Below are 22,498 nucleotides of genomic sequence, written 5' to 3' on the forward strand. Positions count from 1 at the left end.
GTAGCACAACAGGATACACACACACACACACACACACACACACACACACACAACCTCTGGTATTTGTATCTCTGACTGTTCTCACTTTAAAGGCTGAACGCTGGAAGACGGATATTTACACATACCAGACATCAGCAGAGAACAGAGGGTCATTTCTCAGAATATCCCCTGTGATTGGTCGCTGTGCAGAGACGAGCCTGCAGCTCAGATGCAGAGAGGATCTATAGAAACACGCTAAAGTCAACAGCTAGTGTACATTTTTGACCGTGGCCTGGTCAGAAGGAAAAAGCCACATGATGTAGAAACAGGCCGGACCAAAGAAACATAAACACTGAGGAGCGCCGACGATGTTTGTGACATTAATTTGAAGGCTTGAGTGTCTGTAATGTGACAGAGGTCAGAGGTCAGAGGGAGTCTGGACTCAACCAGATGACTTGCATACTTAAATGAACAGCACACAGACGACTGCACATCAATTTTTAGCAACTACTGTAGAGGTCTCTCAGTCATCATGGGAGTTAAACACCCACAGTTACAGAGCAAAATCTATCTATGGATAAAAATAACGTTGAAGATTTATTCTCATGATGTTTAGTCACGTTCTCTGACTTCCTTCCTTCCTTCCTTCCTTCCTTCCTCCCTCCCTCCCTCGCTCTCTGACTCTCTCCTGGAAGTGATAGTGACAGGCGACCCGATGAAACACTGTTACCTTGAATAAACTTACAGATTTCTCTGCTTTGGACTTTGGTTTGTTTGTTCTTTCTTTCTTTCTTTCTTTCTTTTGTATTCAGTAATTATTTTTCAGTTAACAAATCCAAATGAAGAAACACTTTTACTTGGAAACATTGAAGCTGGCAGTGTAAAAACCTGTAGAGGACTTCACAGACTCTTTCTATAATCTTTATTCATTAAGTATTATGTCTAAACCCACCTGACCCAACATGCTGTCAGTCACAAACAACTTTATATACAATTTATACAATCATGTACAAACCATCTATCCCGTAGGATGATGGCTGACAGATGATGTCACAGATGATGTCACAGATGATGTCACAGGTGACCTTTGTCACCAACACAGTGAATCATAAACTTCACTTTGACCTTTGAGCCCAGATGTTTCCATGCTGAAGAAAGATCTGAAAGATGTTTCCACTGTTACTGTTTGACTTTATGATGAAGAAATATAAGGTAATAAAATCTGAGTACGAATTCTGTTGTTGCTACTTGTTTCTATCATTGAACTCTGCTGCACATCTACTTTCTCACATCTGAAGAAATAAACACTACACATTAAAATCATGCATGAAAATCAGAAGAGCAGATCCTGATGAATCAGTTTCAGTGGGTCAGGTCAGCTCAGTTGTACATGGTCATGTGGAGCCACTGGAACCAATCAGAGGACAGAAAACATTTAGTTTAAAATCACCATAAATATACTTTAGTGTCACGTTTGACAGGTTGAAGAATGGTTTAAGACTTGTGCTATTCTTTAATTCTCTCTTTAAAGTATCTATTACTGCAGCAGATAAAGAGGAAGACGCATATGTTGTTGCATATATATATATATATATATATATGCTGTGTCTATGTTCTCACCTGTCTGTAGCTGACAGTTATAGCTCCACTTCCCACCATATCGTACGCTTGAAATTTGTCTGTAAAAGAGGACAAAAACAAATTAAAATGACAAATAATGGCTTTTATTTCGTCCTGCCTGTGGTATGTGGGCCCAAACAAACCGCGCTGTTGCCGGGAGGAGTTTGGCCATTAGATTTTGAGTGAACTTGGAGGTTAACTTGTAGAAAGGTCAAATAGTTTTAACGACACTGTAGCTGTTCGATTATTGTCACTTTCAGTCTATTTGTAGTCGATAATATCCGGGAAGGTTAAATCACAAACACTGTCTTCACTCTGAACCTCTCTCTCCTCTCTGCCACCTCTTCTTATTCTTCCTCTCCACTCATATTTTAACTTCATCCCCTCACTTCCTCTTCTTCTTGTCCTGTCACATCATTACTCTTAATACAAACCATCTACTGGGGGAAACATGTCGGCCTTGTCTCAGCAACTACCAGCAGGATACGCTGGATGAATTATGTTCACTTGATTTAAACATGTTATTGTTTCTAATTTGTAGTATTTTGTCTTCCCCCTCCCTCGTTCCCCGTCTCCCTCCCTTACGGATCATGCTCTCCAGTTTCATCAGCAGGTACAGGAAGCCGGGGTAACTGATGGTCAGGTCGGGCTCCGTGTATCTCAGTCCAACCAGCTGCATCACCAGATCATCCACCAGGATGCCTGAAGCAGAGACACAGGAGACGATCAAACAACCGTCAGAAGAACACGACCACGACGAGTAGCCCTCGCTTCATTTACATTTTCCTGACTTAAAGTAAAAGTAGCAGTTTAAATATTAAGAGTAAAATGTCACTCATTCAAAATGTGCTGTTATTAGGTGACTTATTAGAGGTGAACCAAATGATGGCTTTGATTTTTACGGCTTCAAAAGGCTGAGAGGACAAAGTCCACACGACATTTACTAAATCAGGATTAACTAACTCAAAGTGTCGCTCTGCCATGAGAAATACTTAACAATAAGGGACCTCACATATTTAAAATGTGGGCCCCAGCTCTGATTAAAGCGTCCGGCATTTCAAAATAAAGTGCATCAACAAAGAACACAGATTTGTGGTTTTCAGGTTCAATCTAAATGTAATGAGGTTTACTATCCACTTTAATATAAATTCACTTTCTTCATGCATAATATGAATCTAAACTAAAGTGTTGAGCCTCCGAACTGACTGAAGGTATTCATCTTCTCTCTATTTTTACTGTGATGACATGAGAAACACAAAAATTATGATTCTTGATCTTATTCAAAGACTTTAATTATATTTGTAACTATATATAATTAATGTAATGTAATGAGTTACTTCTGCCCCTGTGATTAAACAGCAGAGGGGAGGAGGTAAAGAGAGGCGCTCTGGCTCCCCCTGCTGGTCACAGTAAATGTTCCAGTCCTACCTGCTGCCTTCAGGGCCGGGGTGACCTCTTGATACTCCAGGTGGTGAGTTTTGTCCTTGTCAAACACCAGGAAGATATCCTGAGGAGATATTGGACAAAACATAATGAGCACAAGAAAAACTGCATCGTGTCAGAGTCACAGAGAGTTCAGCTCCAGTGTGAAAACCTGGAAAACAACATGTGCTCACTACACACTGCTCAATAACGGGCAGATGTTTGCAGGAAATGATTGTTGTGTGTTGTTCTTGTGGATGTCACTGCTGTGGTGTGTCGATCATCTCACCGTCCACCTCCTGATCTTGTCCCACAGACTCTGAAACTCGGGCCAGTTGAGCTGAGCGATGCCTTGAGTCTGGGCGAAACACTGAGGTCAAAGAAATTAAGCTCAAACAAAAGAGTCGGCTGACATAATGCAGAGTTTAACAATCAATACAGACACAGATAGTTGTCGGTTTATTAGGCACACGTAGCTACAACTAATGCAACAGTCCTGTGATGAATCCTCCTTCATGCAGCATCATTCAGACGACATGTTGATAAGAGGGTCGGACAGAACGTGACGAGTCTTACTGGAGAGATGCAGCAGCTATGATTAAGTTTTATATTGAACCCAGTGCACAGATTGTAATCTTAAAGGCCTACGGTCGTGTTTGAAGGCTGTGCCTTTGAGTTTTTCTTTTCAATCAGTAACAGAATAATAATGAGAACAATAAGGAGAGTTTCAGAGAGAAGAGCATCTTGTTTCAGAGCTTGGATAGCTCAGACGGTAGAGCATCAGACTTTTAATCTGAGGGTCCAGGGTTCAAGTCCCTGTTCAAGCGATAGGAGTTTTAAGATGCCTCAAGGTAAAAGTAAAACCACCAGCTGCTTGTTTACCTGCTGTGTGCTGAGCTCAGAGACTACTAAATGATATACAGAATGCTCAGAACATAAATTGTCTGTGTATGTTCTCTTTGCAGTTAATTCACAAGAACTCAGATCACTTTAAGGAAATCAATAAACCTAAATGTATACTGTTGCATACACGTCAATTATTTTCTGTGCTATTTAATTTATTATTTTGCTGCTGTGAGTAGCTCTGCCTGCATTGCATTGTGGGACAAAAGTGTACATCACCTGCACAACGGTGCAAAGTCCCACGGTTTAAAAATGCAAACGGACCTTTTCAGAGTGTATTTGAAGGTATCCTGTTTTGACCTTTTGACCCTCAGCAAGCACTGGGGAGCAGTTTTTAACTGACTGGTTCATGTTGTGTCATACGTGTGTCATGTGAAGACACTACGTACAAGAAACCTGCTTAGAATCAGTACTCAGTACAGAACCAAACATACAGAAAGACCGACACCAGCCAGAGACGTTGCTTGGAGTTCAATCTGAAGTAGATATTGCACCCTTCAGAGCCTGGATAGCTCAGTCGGTAGAGCATCAGACTTTTAATCTGAGGGTCCAGGGTTCAAGTCCCTGTTCAGGCGAGACAAGTTTTAGAAAGCACAAAGCCCACAGTGACAACAAAACCTGTCGAGCATTGTGTCTCATGGTTTGTATGTTGAGACAGGAAAACATCTTAGGCCACTCATACACAGTTATTTCTAAAAACAGAGGTTATTAGCCTTTCGTACACATGTAAACGGTGTTGTACTTCGTGAAAAGCCACGTTTCTAAAAACTGTCAAGGGTCAAGATATTCAGACACACAGTCTACTGTGCGATATATATGACTAATAGAGGAAGAAATTGAACACATGATGCTGGCTACATTAAGAAATTAATGTACTTGAGGGAAATTTTACAATATAAACATCAACCAGTCTGCAACCTTTGAATGCTGCCAATGAATATTTAAAGTTCTTTATTTCAAAGACCTTCTTCACCAGTTTTAATCTATATTTTGCAGCTTTGAGCAGCTGTTGTATTTTCTTTGTGCATTGTGGGACAATTATTATGTTAAAGAACTGCGGCAGCATGGAGCCACACACTGAAGCCTGTTTTTTTTCCTTTTATACTTGTGAAGGATACGTCCATGAGGACCACCATGCTCTTGCAGTGCTCCAGAGCCAGGTACTTCTCACTGCCGGCCAACGCTGAAAAACAACAAGTCAGATCATCAGCGGACATTTTCACATGCAAACAACAGCTGTGGTGAATTTTGCACCTGGAGATGTTTTTTGAAAGAGACTGAGGCTGTTTCTGTTTGAATAGCTGTAGACTGGATGTAAAGACAGGGGTGTGACCACAGTCACGACTGCTGATATTGTTATGTTAATGCACTGCAAACAGACGCTCACAGTCGAGGAGGGCGTGGATCCCTGGGACAAAAAACAGAAGGTGAAGCCAAACACTTTTTTAAAAGTTTTTCTGGGAAGTCGCTTACAGATATTAGAAGTTGCAGGTTGTTTCTCAAGTGTAGCTGCTTCTCTGGGTTTGCTTCCATGTCTCCTGTCTAATACCAGTAAAAATGCCTTGCTGCAGGATCCTTCTATCTACTGTATGTAGGGTAAAATGATTAAGTGGCCTTTTGGGCTTATTCCCGTCGTCCTGGTTGTCTGTCTCTCTCACAACATCTGGCAGCACTGATGCAGTCGTCACATAACACAGTTATCAGAAAAAACACAAGCGTCCTCTCTTTCTCTTGTTTACAGGGAAGCTACACTTCACATCCTCCGCCCTGCTGTTCCTCTGCTCATCTACCTGTCACCATCTCCTGCAATACTGAAGTTTTGATCCTTCTTGATGCCAAATGAGGTCAACTGGCTGATTCATTCATATACTAATTAGTGAAAACCACAAAGTTTGACCCATTTTAGGAGGCAGAGTACATTACAGATGCAGAGTGACAAATCAATCAGCTCTGGTTCTTAACTCCAGTTTGAAGCAGCTACATGAATCCCGCTGTCGTGATACGAAAACCAATCAGAGATAACCACTAACGTTAAAAATCACACATTATTTTGTTTGGCTTGGAGTCCGTTGTTGCTACAACCTCAGGAACGACTTGTAACTTGCTTTCTAATCACTAAAGGGATTAATTGTAGACGATCTTCTGTTGAAAGAAAAACAAGACTGAACAAGTGGATTGATCCGCCCGCGAGAGCAGACAGACGTCACTGACCTCCCGCCTTGATGGCCTCGGTCAGCAGGTTGTGGAGGTGCACCGGTCTGCATAACCCCTTCTGATGACACGAGGCAGAGAAAAGGGTTCGGGTCAGTTAAATACACACACATTCAAACACTCAACACACAAGCAGAGCTCGTCACTGTTGGTGGTTTAAACCAGTCTTTGCACATAACTGTTAATGTTTGGGTGGAGTGACTGTGTCAGTGTGGAGGGTGTTTCCCAAAGTAGGTTACAAGTTCAAACCTATGTGGCAGATGATAATTCATTCCTGGTCTGCGTGTGCAGCAGCTGAGTGCAGGTTTGAGTCTCACCTTGTTGCAGTGCTTCTTGAACAGCTCTTTGGTGGCTTTGGGAGACGGGAGGGCGGCCTGGTGAGGAAATGAAAGCTGCAGGAAGGAAAGACAGAGCACAAATGACTTTTACTGCCACAGACACGTGACAAACATTTCATCTATATACTCACACTCACACTCACACTCACAGTCACCTCAGGAGACTTTAGAGCAACATGGGGCAGCAAAGGAAACTAATACAACTGTACTAATTTGTTTCCTGTGACCCAAAAACATAAACGTATGCTCTTTAGTCAAGACACACAATGAGTCAAGCAATCCAAATAGACTCTGTTAAGCTAAGCCGTGGTTATCCTACATTTTATACTTGAAGATGAGCTTTCTCAATGCTACAAGCAGTCCAAGATTTCAAAATGTGAGAGTCTGCACTCAGAGCCTGGATAGCTCAGTCGGTAGAGCATCAGACTTTTAATCTGAGGGTCCAGGGTTCAAGTCCCTGTTCAGGCGAGACAAGTTTTACAATGCTTCAACAGGACAGTCTGTCAGTTTGTCCTAAAGATAGCAACAATGGGTCATTGTCAGGCTTTAGCAGAGCTTGATGACAAGCTGATCATTTGAATCGGGTGTGTTGAGGCAGGAAAACATCTGTCCACACATCACAGGTGTGTCTTACAATGAAGCTTTCTCTGTGTGCTGTGGCCTCTTGCAGACACGTAACACAGAGTTTTAGGTCACTACCATCTGCAAAGAATCAGTTCGCTGTACAGAACTTGAATCCTGAACACTTATAATAGAAAGAGGATCATTCACTGACTGAGCCGTCCAGACGAGGTCACTTTTCTGACTTTTATTTCAAACACTGATTTAATTTGAGCCCCGTCTGCTTCACCAGGTGAACAGTTTGATCATTTCATTGTTTAGATGATTTGACTCGTCTCCTACCTCTGTGGCTGAGGAGATATCTTGTGGCGCTGGTTTGTGAGCTGGACTGGAAGAAAAGCATGAAAACAAATTAAAATCATTATATTTATTATCACAAAAGGTTCTCATCGTTTAGAGCCTAAAGACAAACAAACTGTTCTTTGGGGTCACTGACGAGGGCACTTAATGTTTAACCTCGGCTGCTTGAGACATTTATCATGTCTTTTTGCACTTGAAACACACAGTCTGATGTTTAATCTCTCAGCTCCAGTGACGTGAAAACAACAAAACTCTAAAGTCCCACATCAGACTGATCCGTGACTCACGTGATGGTGGTGCCCTGCTCCGTCAGCACCCGGAGGAGGAACGCTCCCTGCTGATTGGCCTTGTAGGTCGAAGGGATGATGATGTAACGACCTGGTGGGAGGGAGCCGCGAAGGACGACCTCCCGACGTGACGAGTACTGGGGGCTGCAGCGGATCGGGCGGCGCCTACTCAAGTCCTCAGGTAACAGGTAAGTATTCTCTTTATGAGCCTGGAGAGACAGAACAACATTATAATACCACACCAGGTGTCTCAGTGTGTGTGTGTGTGTGTGTGTGTGTGTGTGTACCTGGTATATATAAAGAGCTATTGACAGGTTGGTGCCTCTGCGTCTCTGGTGTTTCTGCATCAGAGCCAGAACGAAGGAGCAGCTCCTCTCGTCCTTGTTGCTGTCTAACTCCGACAGGACGAAGGAGAACTGAGGGTTCTGCCAGAACAGACCTGGAAACACACACACGCAAAAAAAAGGAGAAAGCCGAAATACATATTTAGTGAAATAGTAACAAAACCTGATCAAGAATACGCATCTTAATTTTGTGATGATAACAACTGCACCTCTGTTATTAAACACAGAGGGAACTATTAACTATTTATCCATTTATTTCACATTTATTGGACCAAATGTGGTGAAGTGGCCACGTTCTGTCAGCTGAAAGGGCAGTTTTTATTATAGGGTCATCCAAAGGGGGAAAGTTTGGGGCACCAGCAGGAGAAATCTAACAGATACTGAAGAACAATTAGCTGGTGTCATTGTATTTCCACAGGATATCTATGAACAGAGGCTGTAACGTGGTGCAGATGAACCTCCTGGAACATATTTCTCTCTGTCGATACAGTTTGAAAGCCTTTGATGCCAGGATCGGGTTTTTCCAAGAGAAACTCAACTCTTACCAACAACTAAATCATCAACTTCAAGATCTGAAATGTTCTGTTTGGATCTTGAATTGTGTTCTGAAGCGTACGTGTTGTGTAATGTTCCCGTGCCGAGTGATTCTCCAGAATCATCAAGTTTGGTTTGTTGGTGTGAGTCAGCGTTCTCATCCATGATGACTAGATCAATAATAAATGAGACCACACCCATCCACACTGACAGACGGACAGACAGACAGACAATACTGTGGTTCTGTTAGTATTTCTGCTACTTTACAAACAAACTTGTCTCAGCTTGATGTGAGTTGATACTTAATCCTAAATAAACAGATCTAGACGTTCGCAGGCAGGTTGTGAAAAACTGAAGAGGATTATTTTAACTCCAGTACTTTCAGCTTAATCTACAAGGTAAATACAAAGTCATGTACAAGCAGACATATTCAATAAAACCTGTTCTGCAGCACATGGCCATGTTTATACAGCAGAGGTGACCTCCACTGTCGGGTGTTTCTGCTCTGTGATGTTGACTGCTGACTGGAGCTGGAGGGGAAACGTACTTGACTTCATGAAGGTAACGTTACAGAGAACCAGAGTCTGCGCTGAGTGCTGAGTTACTGTTCATTAAACCTTCTCCTGTGAAACTTCCTGCAGATGTTTCACATTAAAAGCCTCACAAAGAGAGAGGATTATCAAGGATTATTGAGCATTATTGAGGATTAATGTCCACACAGTTTAAAACACATGCGAAACAGTTATCATGCACACAACAATAAACATTTTTCATCATGAACAATAAACGTGTCTTACCTCCTCCGTGAGCGCCTCCTGCTGAGACACACGGCACCCAGTTCCCATGATGCATCGTGCAGGACCACGGCCTCACAGCGGAGCCCGGTTCGCTCAGAGCGTCGGTCAGGTGACAAACCTCCATCATCTCAAAGTTCTGCCTGAAGTCTGACACCGACATCCTGACGGAGAGAGAGACCCGGGTCAGCTGACGGGCGACTCTGCCCAAATACGAGGTTTGATCGCTGGAGACTTATTGTTGAAACTAGTCACATATTTCTTTTTAAATCATTGGAAACATGTCTGTGAACTCTCTAACTCCATCATTCATAAAGAAAGCTGCACTGAAGCATTTTCCAGATTTGAGTCCTTCAAGATATAAAAACAGTGATGTGAAGGATTAGTTCTGACTTGTTTGCCGTGTGGTTCCTGTTGTGGTTCAAGCTCACGAGTCAGAGTGTTTTTGTTTCGTGTTTGCAGAAGGCGGACATTAAAAGTCAGTCGGCAGTGATGCGTGTCACGGATGCACAACTCACCAGAACTCCCCGTCCTCCCGTCTGACCCGGTCCAGTCTTTTCTGCTCCTCAGCGCTCACTGAGTTCCACTCTTTACTGAACACACAGAGACAGAGACAGAGACAGAGACAGGGGTTAGCAAGGTTTCAGGTAGTTAATCTTGAAGATTTATTTGAGATTGTCTAAATTAATACATCTTCATTTAAAATGTATAAAATCAGTGGTTTGATTCGGCTCCTGTTTGTGTGTACGAACCTTTTCTGGTCGCTCCAGGGACCCTCCCACTCCGTGCGGCCCCAGGGGTTGAGGAGTCGCACTAAAGCCTCAGTGCCGTAATGAGTCTTCACCTGGAGGAGGAAGGAGCAGAAAGATAGACACAGAAAACAGGTGAGGGTGGTGAGCAGGCCCGGATGAGTCCACATGACTGCTGTAAGGTCCACAGATCCTCCATCTGAACTTGGTTATTGCAGCTTCATGTTTACGTCCAAAACTCAGAGGATGGTGAACAGGTTCTGGCTGGACAACACATTTATAACTAACATGCTGAGACTAAGATTGTTCAGTATGTTTGCACTTCACTACAAGCAAAGTACAGCTGGTTGTTCTGTGATTATTTCAGTTTAGGTCAATGCAATCAGAATGTTTAGCTACCAGCACCAGGGAGGGAAATTATGTCCCCAGGACTTAATTTAGACCCGGATCCACGTGGTGGTGACACACTGAGAAGGGGAAAGTTCAAAACATAAATGTTGAGATGCATTTTTTGAACAAAGTTGCTGAGGGACGTTTACCTTCTCCACTGCAGTCAGAGAGTACGCGTGTCTGAACATGATCCCAAATTCATTCCTTTGTTCCAACGGACCCTGGAGGGAGAAAACATCCACCCACATCAGGACAGGAGTGAAATTATACTCATGTGACTCATCACGCTGACAACTGAACACTGGGAATATGCTCTGCTTCGTGTTTCCCAGCCGGTCCAGAGGTTTAAAACTAGACCCAACAAGCCGATCTCTTATCGCGCCCTCACTCCTCACGGTACCTGGCAGTTGGCACAGTTGATGAGCGCTCCTTTAGACAGCAGGTCTTTGAGGAAGGCCGGCAGGTCTCTGGGCAGCGAAGTGACGTTCAAAACCTCGGTCACCCCTCCCGTCATATCCACCATGGCCTCATGAGGGAGGCCCATGTCCAGAGCTCTGTAGCCTCCTTTCAGCCTGGGACAAACAGACACGTGGGAGGACGAGGACATCAGACCGCAGTGGTAAACAGGTAAATAACTGGACAAACCAGGTGTCTGTCACAGATTTACTGCTCTAAAACCTGAAGCTCTTCAGAAGAGACCTGCTTAACATCATATTCAGAGGCAGACTGACAGGGAGACAGGTACAAAGTCTTCAGTTGAGGTTGAAAGGTGAAAGGACTGCAGAGAAGAGACGTGGGCACATCTGTACATTTTTCAGATTTCTCTATAAACGTCCGGGACAACGTTTCAACAAGTCTGTGTTGTTGTGGTCGAGATGATTTCTGGTTAAACACGTTCCTGTAGTATTACGACGTGTTGATAATGAGCAGCTAACTTAAAGAAGAGGAAGAGCAACACAAACAACGAGGTCCTGGAACTCGTTACAATGTGAGATGCATTAACAAATGATTGTTACTGCCATGTTGTGCTGTTGTTCAGAAAGTGTCGCCTGGAGCTCATGTAAAAAGTTTTCCCCTTCATTTCTGTCACGCCTCCTTTGCTCGCAGAACGCCAGCATGCTGATTAAAATCACACACTGTGGTGACATTATGTAGGTGTTGTTTTGCTCAGTGTAAAAACATAAAACTAAGCTTGTGTGAAGAAGGGTTTTCATTCTCAGTTGCATCTGAGTGAGATACTGACTTCTACAACACGCTCAGACTGACTGACAGGACCGACTCACTTGGCGTAGGCCTTCTCCAGCAGCGAGCTCCAGAACTCGTGTCGGTCCGGGGAGCTGAGGTAGATCAGCTTGTTGTCCTGAGTCGGCAGCAAGTCGTCTATCCTCACCTCCTCCCACTGACCGTACTGCCAGAACTACAGACACAGAGAGGGAGAGGGGAGCTGGTGTTGTCACATCGCCAGTGGATCAACCATAAAAAGTCTCACAACCTGGTCACATTAATAACATCCTGAATAAAAGTCTGCAGAAAGTTTCATTTTCCTTTCAACACACAGAAAACACCCACGTCTGTACCGTCTACACACCACACACACTGCAGCTGCACTTCAATATCAGCTTCTTGTGTCTGTGATCTTGAAAGAAAACGACATTTACGTGTCGGGTATCGCTCAGGTATTTACCCTGAAGCTGAAGCAGCCGTTGTATCCGTCCTGGAAGCTCTGTCCTGGAGGCATGACCTTCATGAGCAGCGAGCGATGCAGGGACAGAGACGCGATGGCAGAGAGCAGCCAGCAGTCGTCTGAGGACGCAGAGTTTAAGAAGCAGCTCAGGTCACCTGCATTTCAACTGAATGTCTTAAACTATTACAGTAAAACACCCTGATCTCATTTTAAAGGCTCCCTCCTTTTACAGACATCCTTTTGCCTAAACTCCTCTGAGCGTCATTCCAGCTGATGTCTTTTATCAGGTTAAATACCAGAAACAGCAGCTGTCATCGCTCATCAGCCGGAGCTGCATCAGGCTTCATTCTCTCGCCTGAGGATCCGTCATGGACGGTCCGACCTCGTTAAAGGTTGATTTGAAAACTCACGTCAAGGTGCTGATTGTACTGAAGGTACTGAAGTTTGTAACGTGTCTCTGACACAGTCTCAGCTGAGTCCAGGTGAAACCAGCCGTTCAGCTACATTCTTGACAAAAATGACTTGAATAGTCTCGTGGGCCTGAGTGTCTCTTGTGTTTTGTGGGAAAACACCGTGTTGTGTAACACTACAGTAGTCGTCTACTCACTGAGTTCTCCCTGGCGGACGTCCAGGCGCGTAGCTCCATTTACTATGAACTGAGGTGACTGGCAGAGCTCCTGGAGACAGAAGAGAGGTTGATTATTGGTTTAACAAAAGGAAAATGAGAGGAAGGAGCTTGAACAGCAGCGTGCAGAAGGGAGCGGCAGGTAATATTAAAGCTCAGCTATCAGAGCGATGTGGCAGAAACTTGGCTCGACCTCTGTTCTTGTGAGGGAGCGCTCCTCCTCCAGCAGCGTCTTCAGGGCCGTCCAGGCCAAAAACCATAAACTGCAAGTCATCTGTCATAACCATCATTTTTTGTAATGTTTAATTAATAGTTAACAACTAAATATATCAACTATAAAATCCTCCTTCTCACCTAGAAGTCCCTCCGCGCTGTCGCCCCTCAGCACCTCTCTGACCTCCTTCATCCTCCTTTTCTCAACATTTTTAACAAGAACTGAACATTATAACTTCAGATTTATTGCAGGGCTGTTGTATTAAACTGCGTTGGGTCTACAGGGATTTTACTTTGTGGAGACAACATGAAACAGAAGAGACCGGATGATATTTCATTGTGAGCTGCTGCAGAGGACGCTGTGTGTTTGTGATATTCAGTATTACTGTTAGCGACAGTCAGCAGTACCAGTTTAACAGGATCAGTGTGTGTCCTCGGGGTGGACTGCCTGGTGATCGATGTAACAAACCACAACCACAACACAACAATAAACACGAGACTTGACAACACTTATTTAAAACCCAGAAGGTCCACTGCAGGTGAAGAAGTGTGTGTTGATGAGCAGAATCAGAACATGACACTATGGTCAGACGGAGAGCTGCCAGCCGCGGTGAGACGGACGAGACGAACGGGAATCTGTATGAAGCAGAAGTTTAACTTACACACTGAATAATGTCTGATTATAAATCCGAAGCTTTACGACTTGCTGAAATGGAAGAAAACACTAAAGTTGCTCTGACTACGTTCTCCATGTAGCTTTAGTCGCTGCTTCTAACATTGACCCAGCAGTCGCTCTTAAACTCTGTCCCGGCTGGTCTTCAGTCATCCTGCTGTCTCAACCAGAAGCAAATACCATAAAGATTACAGCCGAGAGGACTTTAGTAGAGTGCATACCTCCTCTGACTACAAAGACGGACACTTGTCACTGAAAGCTGGAGTCTTTGCAAGGCCAAACAGATTTCCACACCACAGAGAGTTGGCTTTGGTTGACTGTGTTGCACACGAGACACTTGGACTTGGACAAGGATTTTGAAACCAAAGTGAGGTCCTGGGGGTCCTACCCTGAAAAAAAATTGGATTCAAGGACTGTTTCCTGCTTTCTGGTGATATTTAACTATGAAAATGACAAAATAAGTCAAATGAAAGAAAGTTTTAATGTCAAATAATCTTAATTTTCAGCGATACAGAATATTTCACTCCTGCATATCAGTTGAATACTGTAAGTGACCGAACCATCAGGTGTCCACATGTGCTTCATTTCTCTATGTTAATGAAGATGACTTTTCAGGTTTCGGTCTGGGGAAAGTGAAAGTAACAGGTACCGTAGTATCAGTCTGACTATTCGGCAGCAAACGTAACCTCTGTGGAGGTCGTAAAGTTTATTTTTATTGAGATGCCTCCATCTGATGCGTCGTGTGTTGACTCAACAAAGCTCCCGTATCAGTTTGGCCGTTGTCTTTATTACATCCACGTGATTTCTGTTAACACGTCCGCTGTTGTTCTTCTGTCACTTATTGAAAAGTAACTGTCCACAGACCAGAAGCTCAGGTAGCTGAAAACACCAGGACATAAATCAGCAGGTGACACCGGGGGATTCACCTGGTCACACCTGGTGGTTATAGATGTTGTGTAATGTCTGAGTCCCACAGACATCAGTGTGGTTCATATCATGAGGCTGTCACATCAGATATTACACAAGCAGTTTGGTGCATGATGGGATATCAGCGTGTTGGTGTTGAACCTGGATCATCATCATTAATGGTACTTCAGGGTCGACACTGTAACGGACCAGTACCGCCCGGTTACAGTCAGTGTGTTATTTAAATATAACACTTAAAACAAGATGGTGTGTTTGATGTGTCAGCTGACAGTAACAGCAGGTAAAGTCGAGTATAAAGTGATTATTACTCTGCGATGTGTTGAGACAAAAAACAAAGTGAAGTACAAACACCTCAAAATGGAGCTTAAAGGAGCAGTCTGTAGTTTTGGTGAAGAAATGTTAATGAGCTGAGAAAGATCCTCATTGGCTGATTTTTGTCCAAACAGACTAAATAAACAAACTCTCGTTGTTCTCATGACTGAATAAACAAACTGATCTTAAAGGTGGCGGACCCTGCCACCTTTCTATCTCCAGGCAGTGTTTACTCACTGATGGTTGAGTCTGTGTTTTTACCTCATTAATATTATAAACATTAAATGTTCAGTCGGAGTTTCTTCTCTACACACGGAGCCTGTTTAACACCTGAGCTCGAGTCTGTGTGGAGGCTCAGGTGAACTCCAGCTGGACCAGGTACAACATGTAAATACTGTTTACACGTGAACGCATCATCACATATATGAGGTGCGTGTCTGCTGATGCTCATATTTGCATTAAAATACTTGGATTACATTGTAATCTCGTTACTTTACCTTCGGTCGCTTCCACTTGACGTCGGCCTGCATCTCCAGCTCTCCCAGGGGGAAGTGGTAGTCCACGAACAGTCCGTCCCGGCCCACCGTGTTCACGTCCCCGCTCTCCGGCGGCATGTCTCCGGTCAGCAGGTCCGCCAGCCAGCGGCGGGACTGAGAGCCGAGCAGCTCGTCGGAACACACCGAGTCCACATCATCCTCCAGAGGAGGCAGGGAGCCTTCAGAGGACACGCTCAGAGACTTGATCATGTCTGTCTGTCTATGCAGCTTCTGGACCGTCTGCACGAGCCGCCCGACTTTCACTGAGCAGGTACACACAGGCCACGCCCTCTGGGGAAGGTAAACACGCTCACCTGGGCAGAGAGTGTGTGTGTGTGTGTGTGCGTGCCCGTGTATGTGGGTGGGTGTGTGTGGGTGGAGCTGCCCCGCCTCCTGCTGCCTTTTCCCTACACACACACACACACACACACACACACTCCCTGAGGCTGGAGGAGGAGTGAGTGTCAAACAGACCTCAGATCATCCAGGTGAGAGGAGAGCGGCCTTCAGACAGGCTCTGATCACAAACACACACCTGAAGTCACACAACCTGCCTGTGATCAGGACCAGAGAGCATCCAGGTGACGTCAGACACCTTCAGCTCAGTCATCAACCTCCATCAGACTCTGAGAGGTGACAACAGGTGAGTGAGGACATGAATAAATCACAGATATCAGTGATGTCATCTCCTCCTCCAGCTGCACCACAGCAGAGACATGTGAAGTCCTCCTCAACCTTCAGGCTCTAAAGGAACAGTTCACCAGATAATTCAGTCAGCTGAAGTTTCGTAATCCACAAGAGAGGCAGCTCTCTGTTAAAGGCTGATCGGGCTGATTGATCCAGTGTTGGCTGATCGGAGGTTGATTTGACGGTTAACAACGGACCACAGCTGTTCTGTGCTCTGTGATGACACCTGACAGTGTAGTGACAGAGATCATACAGTGTAATGAGCACCTGGGAAATAGGCCGAGATATATGTATTTATAGGATCATGACATCATTCAGCACTAAAATGGAGGCTATTATTATTATAATAATATGTTTTTAATGTGCCAAAGTGCTGAGATAAAACATAAGTTTAAAAAAGAGACATTATTTACACCCTTGAACGTTGTGGAGATCGTGCACCCACGTCAGACGGGGTGAACGCTAACACTTTTAGCGCAGCAGCTACAGTGAAGATCTCATCTTAAAGAAGGTGTAAACAACATCATCTCTGATCAGTTTGGGATCTCAGGGCTTCTGGAGACCTGGATCACACCAGATGAGCTGTATGGAGACATGTCATGTATTTATTTTGTTCTTGTTTTAGGTTTTAAAACAAGTTTCCATCTACTTCAGTTGTTCAGGAGAATGCTGCAACACTGTTTTTGCTGTGAAACTCCAGAAATGTTTGTTGACTCGAAACTAATTATCTTTGGGTGAACTGTTCCTTTAAGGCTTTAAGAGCTGGGAGGTATAATTCACTGTTAATTGTATGTGATTGTGCTGAAATTACCATCAACAGAAAACCACAGAAAACATCCGAGTCGGTCACATTTCTCCCAGAATGAACAAACATTTAAAACATCTGCAGACGTGCCGCCTGACAAACATCCACCAGATGTTAACGAGACAATTGAGCCGGTCGTGTGTTTGACGGATTCACAGATCGATCGTCAGGAGCAACATTTCATTATAATCCTGCGTGTGCAACCTGTGAACTCACGCCACCATCGTCTATCAAACATTAATGAAACACAGGAAAACACAGAGCAAACATTTAGCAACCGGACACGATGACTCAGCGCTGATTCATGTCAACATGACGTTTTGTTAAGTAACAGTTAATAGCCGACACCCTGAACGCACCGGGACACCCTGAACGCACCGGGAAGAAAACAAGGAAGTCAAATGATTTCTGGGAAGAACGAGCGAAACATTTCCACTGAAGAGAGAACGAGATAAAACACACAGGCTGAAGTGATAAATTACTTTTATTGAGAAAAAGTGATTATGAAAATGAGCTGCTAGGATCTGATTCAACTGAAGTGTGTGTGGGAGAGTGTGTGTGTGTGTGTGTGTGTGTGTGTGTGTGTGCATCACTGAGACGTGGCCATGATGCTGGAGACACCTGGAGAAGAGAGAAACAGAGAGATTTAACTTCACGTCTCTGATCAACGAGGAAACAAACAGTGGATGTGAAACATGACACACGACTCTGAGAGACAGACGACCGGATCAGAACCAGGGGAGTGTTTGAGCTCTTTAATCCACTTCAGCTTCACGGTGCAGACGTGGATTTAAAGGTGTTACGAAGGCTTATTTACATAATTCATTTCACAAAGGACACTTTTTATTCTCCAACTTTCTTCCTTAAATGAAGTTCTGACGTTGTTGATTCATCCAGAACACGTTCACGTTCTCGTGTCGAGGGATTTCTCGTTTTGTATTTCTGAGTTCGTCTCCGAGCTGCGTTTCATAATCCTCGTTAGTCTTTATAAGTTTTGTTCTGTTCCCCGTGATTTGCTCACGACCTCCAGAGATGATTCAGCCGTCTACATTTGTTTGTTTGTTTGTCAGGATTTCACAAAAACTACCGAACAGATTTCCACCAAACTTAGAAGGAGGACGAGTCTCAGAACAGAACAGAACAGAACCCACTAACTTTGGTGTTGATCCAGAAAAAATGGACGGACGCAGGAGTTCTTCTTCTCTTTCTTTAACATTTTAAACACTTTTCTTTATTTCTCAGTGGTGAATGTGTCGATGACGATGAAGAGAAGGCTGGTTTCTACGATCCAGAACAGTTTGATGTGGAACAAATAAAAATTATTTGATATCAGATCAGGTTTGATTGAATTAAAGGGGACTGTTGGGCCTTGGCGGAGGTATGCACTCTACTGATTGCTATTGTAGTTTTGGACTGGATCAGGTTGAAACATCAAATAAACCTTTGAGATGATTTTCAACAAGTTTTCATGTGACGAGTTGTTGAAAGGATTATTTTCATTTCCCTGAAACTTTTTGTTTTACGTTGTCTTATATTTAAAACAGCTGCTTTCACTTCCTGCCACCAGCTGTATGTTACATCCAGGGGTTTTATTGATCTATATTAACTTATTTTCCACCTGTGTGACACCTGTTGGGCAGGTGTGTCGTTGTGTTGTGTTGTTTTGTTTTACACTTGATGATGTCGTCTCTGTCACATCAGTCTCAGTTCGTTTGCGTCACACAGAAACTGTTTCACAATCTCAAACTTTTCTGAAAACTTTTGTGACGTCATCAACTCGAACTTTTCCACCAGTGATGTCATCGCTCTGTGTTGGAGTCGAGGCAGCGAGCAGAGCTGCTGCGTGTCCAGATGTAAACGAGGTCGTTATCGACTGACAGGAACATCAGATAGGGAAAGTTTGACGCTCGCAGCATTTACATCAGGACGACGGTCGAGTTTAAATATTAAACCGTTGATAAAGTTCAGTATGAAGCACTTTGTCTGTCTGAGCAGCAGCACTCACTCTCAAAGTCGATCTTCTCCACGATGTTCTTGGGCTTGACGCTCTCCTCCTGGTTGAAGATGAAGATCTGTCCTTCGTCGTTCTCTGTCCAGCCGTACTTGTTCATCCAGACCTTCACCTGCGTGTCTGCACAAACACACAGAGACGACGGGCTTAACGCTGGAAGCTTCAGTCGGGTTTGTTCTTCTGCTCGCTTCATTAATAAAGTTACATTACAAATATTGATCTTTTCTACTGTTTGTCTACGTTACAGTTTCTCTCACTGTTCAGTTTTCGAGAATGTTTTTGAGATATTTTATTGTTTCAGTATCACAGAGTTATCCGGCAGGTTTATCAGACGGGTCGGAGTTCTTACCCAGAGGGTCTCCCAGCATCTCAGCCAGTAACCGGTGCTCGATGTTCTGGTAGGTGATTCCCACTACATGACAGATGACTGAAGAGGAGGAGGACAAACACAAACGACAGTGTTCATCATTTTTAAACACAATCATCTTATTATTCAGTCTGTTGTTTCCTGTAAACACATGGTCCAGTTGGAGTTTACTGTCAGAACCTCAGTGTGCCGGGTCACAGGATGATACTCACACTTGCGAACAGAGTCCTCGAAACCGGAGATGCCGTCAATGAGCTCTCTGTTCTCCTCCAGACTCGTCTGTCAGGAAGAAGAACGGATCAAATGATGAGTGAGTTTAGAAAAAGAAGAAGACAAAATGTGTTGAAACAAATGATTTCACAATCAGGACGTCTGAAACAACGAACAGATCTTTACTGCTCGTCCAGTTACATCAGGTTTCTGGCGCCTTTTTAAACTCAAATTCAAGGACTTTTCAAGCCTAATTTCCTCAAACAATGCAATGTCCTGGTGTACTGCAGAACTGAACATTCAATATGAAGCAACTTCCTCATATTGTTTCTGCCAATCAACTTAAAGTCCTATCATGTGTGTGTGTGTGTGTGTGTGTGTGTGTGTGTGTGTCGTACCCAGAAGCTCTGGAAGTGGCAGGTCTCCAGCAGGTTCCCCAGGTAGAGGATCTGTCTGATGGGGCGCTCCTCTTGCTGCGACACTGTAATCAAGGAAATGGTCCGATCCAAAGACAAACCCCACGAGCACCACCCACCCACCCTCAGCTAATAGCGCGCACACACACACACACACACACACACACACACACACACACCTGCAGAGTGACACTGGTCACAATGTCGCACTTCTATTCTTTATAAATCACATGTGCTACTAAGGTTTTTAACAGCAGCACAGACGTGTGTGTGCTGCATGTATTGTATCACTTAACATCTGTAATGACTCACTACATCGTTCACACACTGTACTGACCCACTGTACTGACCCACTGTACTGATCCACTGTACTGATCCACTGTACTGACCCACTGTACTGACCCACTGTACTGACCCACTGACGCACCCGAGACGAAGAGGACATGTTGACTGTAGCGGCACCAAAAGGATACGTGAGTCTGGTCGATCATGCACTTGCACAGAGTGAAGTCGGTGTGTGGCAGGTTGGTCAGAGCCTTCAGCAGAATCTGTGACGTCACCTGAGTCTGGAAGTAGGCTGGGTTGAACTGGTACCTGCAGAGAAACAGAGGTTCAGTCTGATGAACAGAGCGTTGACTCCTTTAACCGTCCGCACAGAGTTTTGAACCGAGCCTCCGAACGTTACTCCCCCAGAGACGGGGTCACTCACAGCTTCAGGACGGCCAGGTTGGCCTCCAGGTCGTAGGCGTTCTCTCTGGCCTGTGTCTCCACGTAGCGCTCCAACGTCGCCAGGTTTTCTGGGTTGTACCTGCGAGAGAGGAAATCAGAACGTATGAATCAAATGTGGACGGCTACAGAGTGTCTGGGTCGTGGATCTGTACTGACGCTACGCTGCAGATCAGAAGATGTCGGGATGTAAGTGAGGAGTAAATATAAGTTTAACACGAACACTCGACACAGTGTGTGTGTAGATCAGAGAGATTCCCTCCAGATGTTTTACTTCTTAAGACAAAGTGTTCAGAGACGCTTTTAGATGTTTTGCTGCTGAAGACATTTTCCCAGAGTGACAAAGACTTTTTAAGATCCATCACTGATCAGCCCTGACAGACCTCTTCATTACTGCCTTATTAGAGGCAGGCTCACTGTTCAGGTCATCCAGGTGAGCTGCTGTCTTCACGTCACTGGTAACATCTGTCAACATCTGTGTTAAAGCAGCTGTGAACAGGAAACTGACACTGAACTACACTTCATCATTCAGTTGGATTCTTACTGAAAACTGTTTCATAGAAAGAAAACAGTTATTATAAAAGGATCCTGAGTAAAAAGTATTTTACTTTATGTCTGAACGTTAATAAGCGTTAATAATAGCCTGTTCGAGCTAATATCAGTTTCATTCAGCAGCTGTCAAAACAACATCTGACTGTGAATTACTCGATAACCTTCATCTAATCATCAGACCACACTGGTATTTAATACGTGTTAACTTTGTTTTGGCAACTCAGCAAAAAAAAAATCTCATTGTGTGATCTAACAAGAGGAAATACTGCAGTTCACCAAGCTAACGTTAGCTGCTGCAGTATTATGAGTTCAAGTTGATGTTTATTTACTAAATAATTAATAAATTCTTCACACTGGCATCAGATGGACTTTAAAAAGCCTTCATTTGGTGAATCTCGCAGAAAGCCTCTGTGAATAAGCTAACCGGCACTAAGTTAACTCAGCAAACGTTAGCTTAGCTTACAACACTAGCAAACAGGCTAAGCTACCGTTAGCTCGTCAGCTCGTTAAAAGCGTCATCCGCACCTGTCGATTCCTCGCAGGAGCTTCCCCACGTTCGCCCTCATCTGCTCGAAAGACGACGACATTTGGTCCAAACTTTCAGGGAAACCTTTGAGGTGAAAAACCGAATTAAATCCACACGTGGGCCGCCGAGGAGAGAAGGCACCGGGGCGGAGGGAGAAAAGGGTCGGAACGGAAAGAGCGACGCACAGGCGGACCGGAAAGTGTACGGACACAGAAAACCGACGGACCACCGACAGGTAGCTCCGTTAACTGTGTTGTTATACGGCAAACACGTAAATTAGTGTTAACGCAGACGGTCAGCTCTCCTCTTAAGTCACGTAGCCCTCGAATAACACATCGTGATAATCAACACATTCATGACTATTGCTTTTATTACTTCCTTTTCGATTGCGTCGGTTTATTTTGAAAGTGTTTACCGGAAGTATTAGTATGCTATCATGTCCACAGTGACGTTGATTTGACTGTTTAAACAGTTCCATATTGTGGCCACCAGAGGGCGACACGCACCGCTCACACGGTAGAGGGAAGATAACATATTCAAGCAGGAGTTCTGCTGCCACCGTGTGGCCACAGTGTGGAACTGCAGCATATTAAATTAATGAAGTTGGCGTCAATACTGGCATCTAAACATAAACTTCCGGTCACTACTATCAAATTAAAACAAACAGCTGAACAACAAAACACTTTTTTTTTTTTTTTCAAACAACTGAAATTATAAAAGTGAATTTACAGACAGG

General features: G+C 44.1%; 2 protein-coding genes across 4 annotated transcripts; both read right to left on the bottom strand.

Moving 5' to 3' along the window:
- Window positions 1-886: 886 nt before the first annotated feature.
- LOC311255864 (calpain-9) lies at window positions 887-15,793 on the bottom strand. 2 transcript variants are annotated; one of them, XM_084350517.1, is made up of 20 exons: window positions 15,424-15,793; window positions 12,784-12,853; window positions 12,177-12,295; window positions 11,776-11,909; window positions 10,893-11,064; window positions 10,642-10,713; window positions 10,106-10,197; window positions 9,872-9,946; window positions 9,357-9,517; window positions 7,969-8,120; window positions 7,682-7,890; window positions 7,377-7,422; window positions 6,453-6,527; window positions 6,136-6,196; window positions 5,043-5,107; window positions 3,311-3,391; window positions 3,028-3,106; window positions 2,185-2,301; window positions 1,600-1,658; window positions 887-1,386 (listed from the first exon to the last, which is right to left on the bottom strand). In XM_084350517.1, the coding sequence occupies exons 1-20, from the start codon at window positions 15,670-15,672 to the stop codon at window positions 1,360-1,362; spliced, it is 2,115 nt and encodes a 704-aa protein (XP_084206643.1). In that variant the 5' UTR covers window positions 15,673-15,793; the 3' UTR covers window positions 887-1,359. The 2 variants fall into 2 exon arrangements, with proteins under 2 accessions (XP_084206643.1, XP_084206644.1); XM_084350518.1 differs by having other exon boundaries at window positions 3,311-3,379; window positions 15,424-15,791.
- Window positions 15,794-17,420: 1,627 nt separating this feature from the next.
- On the bottom strand, window positions 17,421-21,956 carry eif3k (eukaryotic translation initiation factor 3, subunit K). 2 transcript variants are annotated; one of them, XM_084350818.1, is made up of 8 exons: window positions 21,762-21,956; window positions 20,668-20,766; window positions 20,432-20,552; window positions 19,941-20,015; window positions 19,545-19,611; window positions 19,315-19,392; window positions 18,960-19,085; window positions 17,421-17,575 (listed from the first exon to the last, which is right to left on the bottom strand). In XM_084350818.1, exons 1-8 carry the CDS (start codon window positions 21,821-21,823, stop codon window positions 17,544-17,546), a joined length of 660 nt encoding a protein of 219 aa, XP_084206944.1. In that variant the 5' UTR covers window positions 21,824-21,956; the 3' UTR covers window positions 17,421-17,543. The 2 variants fall into 2 exon arrangements, with proteins under 2 accessions (XP_084206944.1, XP_084206943.1); XM_084350817.1 differs by having other exon boundaries at window positions 19,941-20,018; window positions 21,762-21,953.
- Window positions 21,957-22,498: the final 542 nt, after the last annotated feature.

The sequence above is a fragment of the Pagrus pagrus genome, assembly GCF_965226575.1.
Source record: "Pagrus pagrus genome assembly, chromosome: 4".
Lineage (NCBI taxonomy): Eukaryota > Metazoa > Chordata > Actinopteri > Spariformes > Sparidae > Pagrus > Pagrus pagrus.

Coding starts and splice junctions, on each gene's coding strand:
- LOC311255864 (XM_084350517.1), bottom strand. CDS start 15,672: ATGATCAAGTCTCTGAGCGTGTCCTCTGAAGGCTCCCTGCCTCCTCTG. Junction 11,910..12,176: donor ACGGCTGCTTCAGCTTCAGG/GTAAATACCTGA, acceptor CTGTGTCTGTAG/TTCTGGCAGTACGGTCAGTG. Junction 2,302..3,027: donor CCCGGCCCTGAAGGCAGCAG/GTAGGACTGGAA, acceptor TCTCTGCTTCAG/GCATCCTGGTGGATGATCTG.
- eif3k (XM_084350817.1), bottom strand. CDS start 21,823: ATGTCGTCGTCTTTCGAGCAGATGAGGGCGAACGTGGGGAAGCTCCTG. Junction 20,553..20,667: donor AACCTGGCCGTCCTGAAGCT/GTGAGTGACCCC, acceptor GTTTCTCTGCAG/GTACCAGTTCAACCCAGCCT. Junction 19,086..19,314: donor GATGCTGGGAGACCCTCTGG/GTAAGAACTCCG, acceptor GTGTTTGTGCAG/ACACGCAGGTGAAGGTCTGG.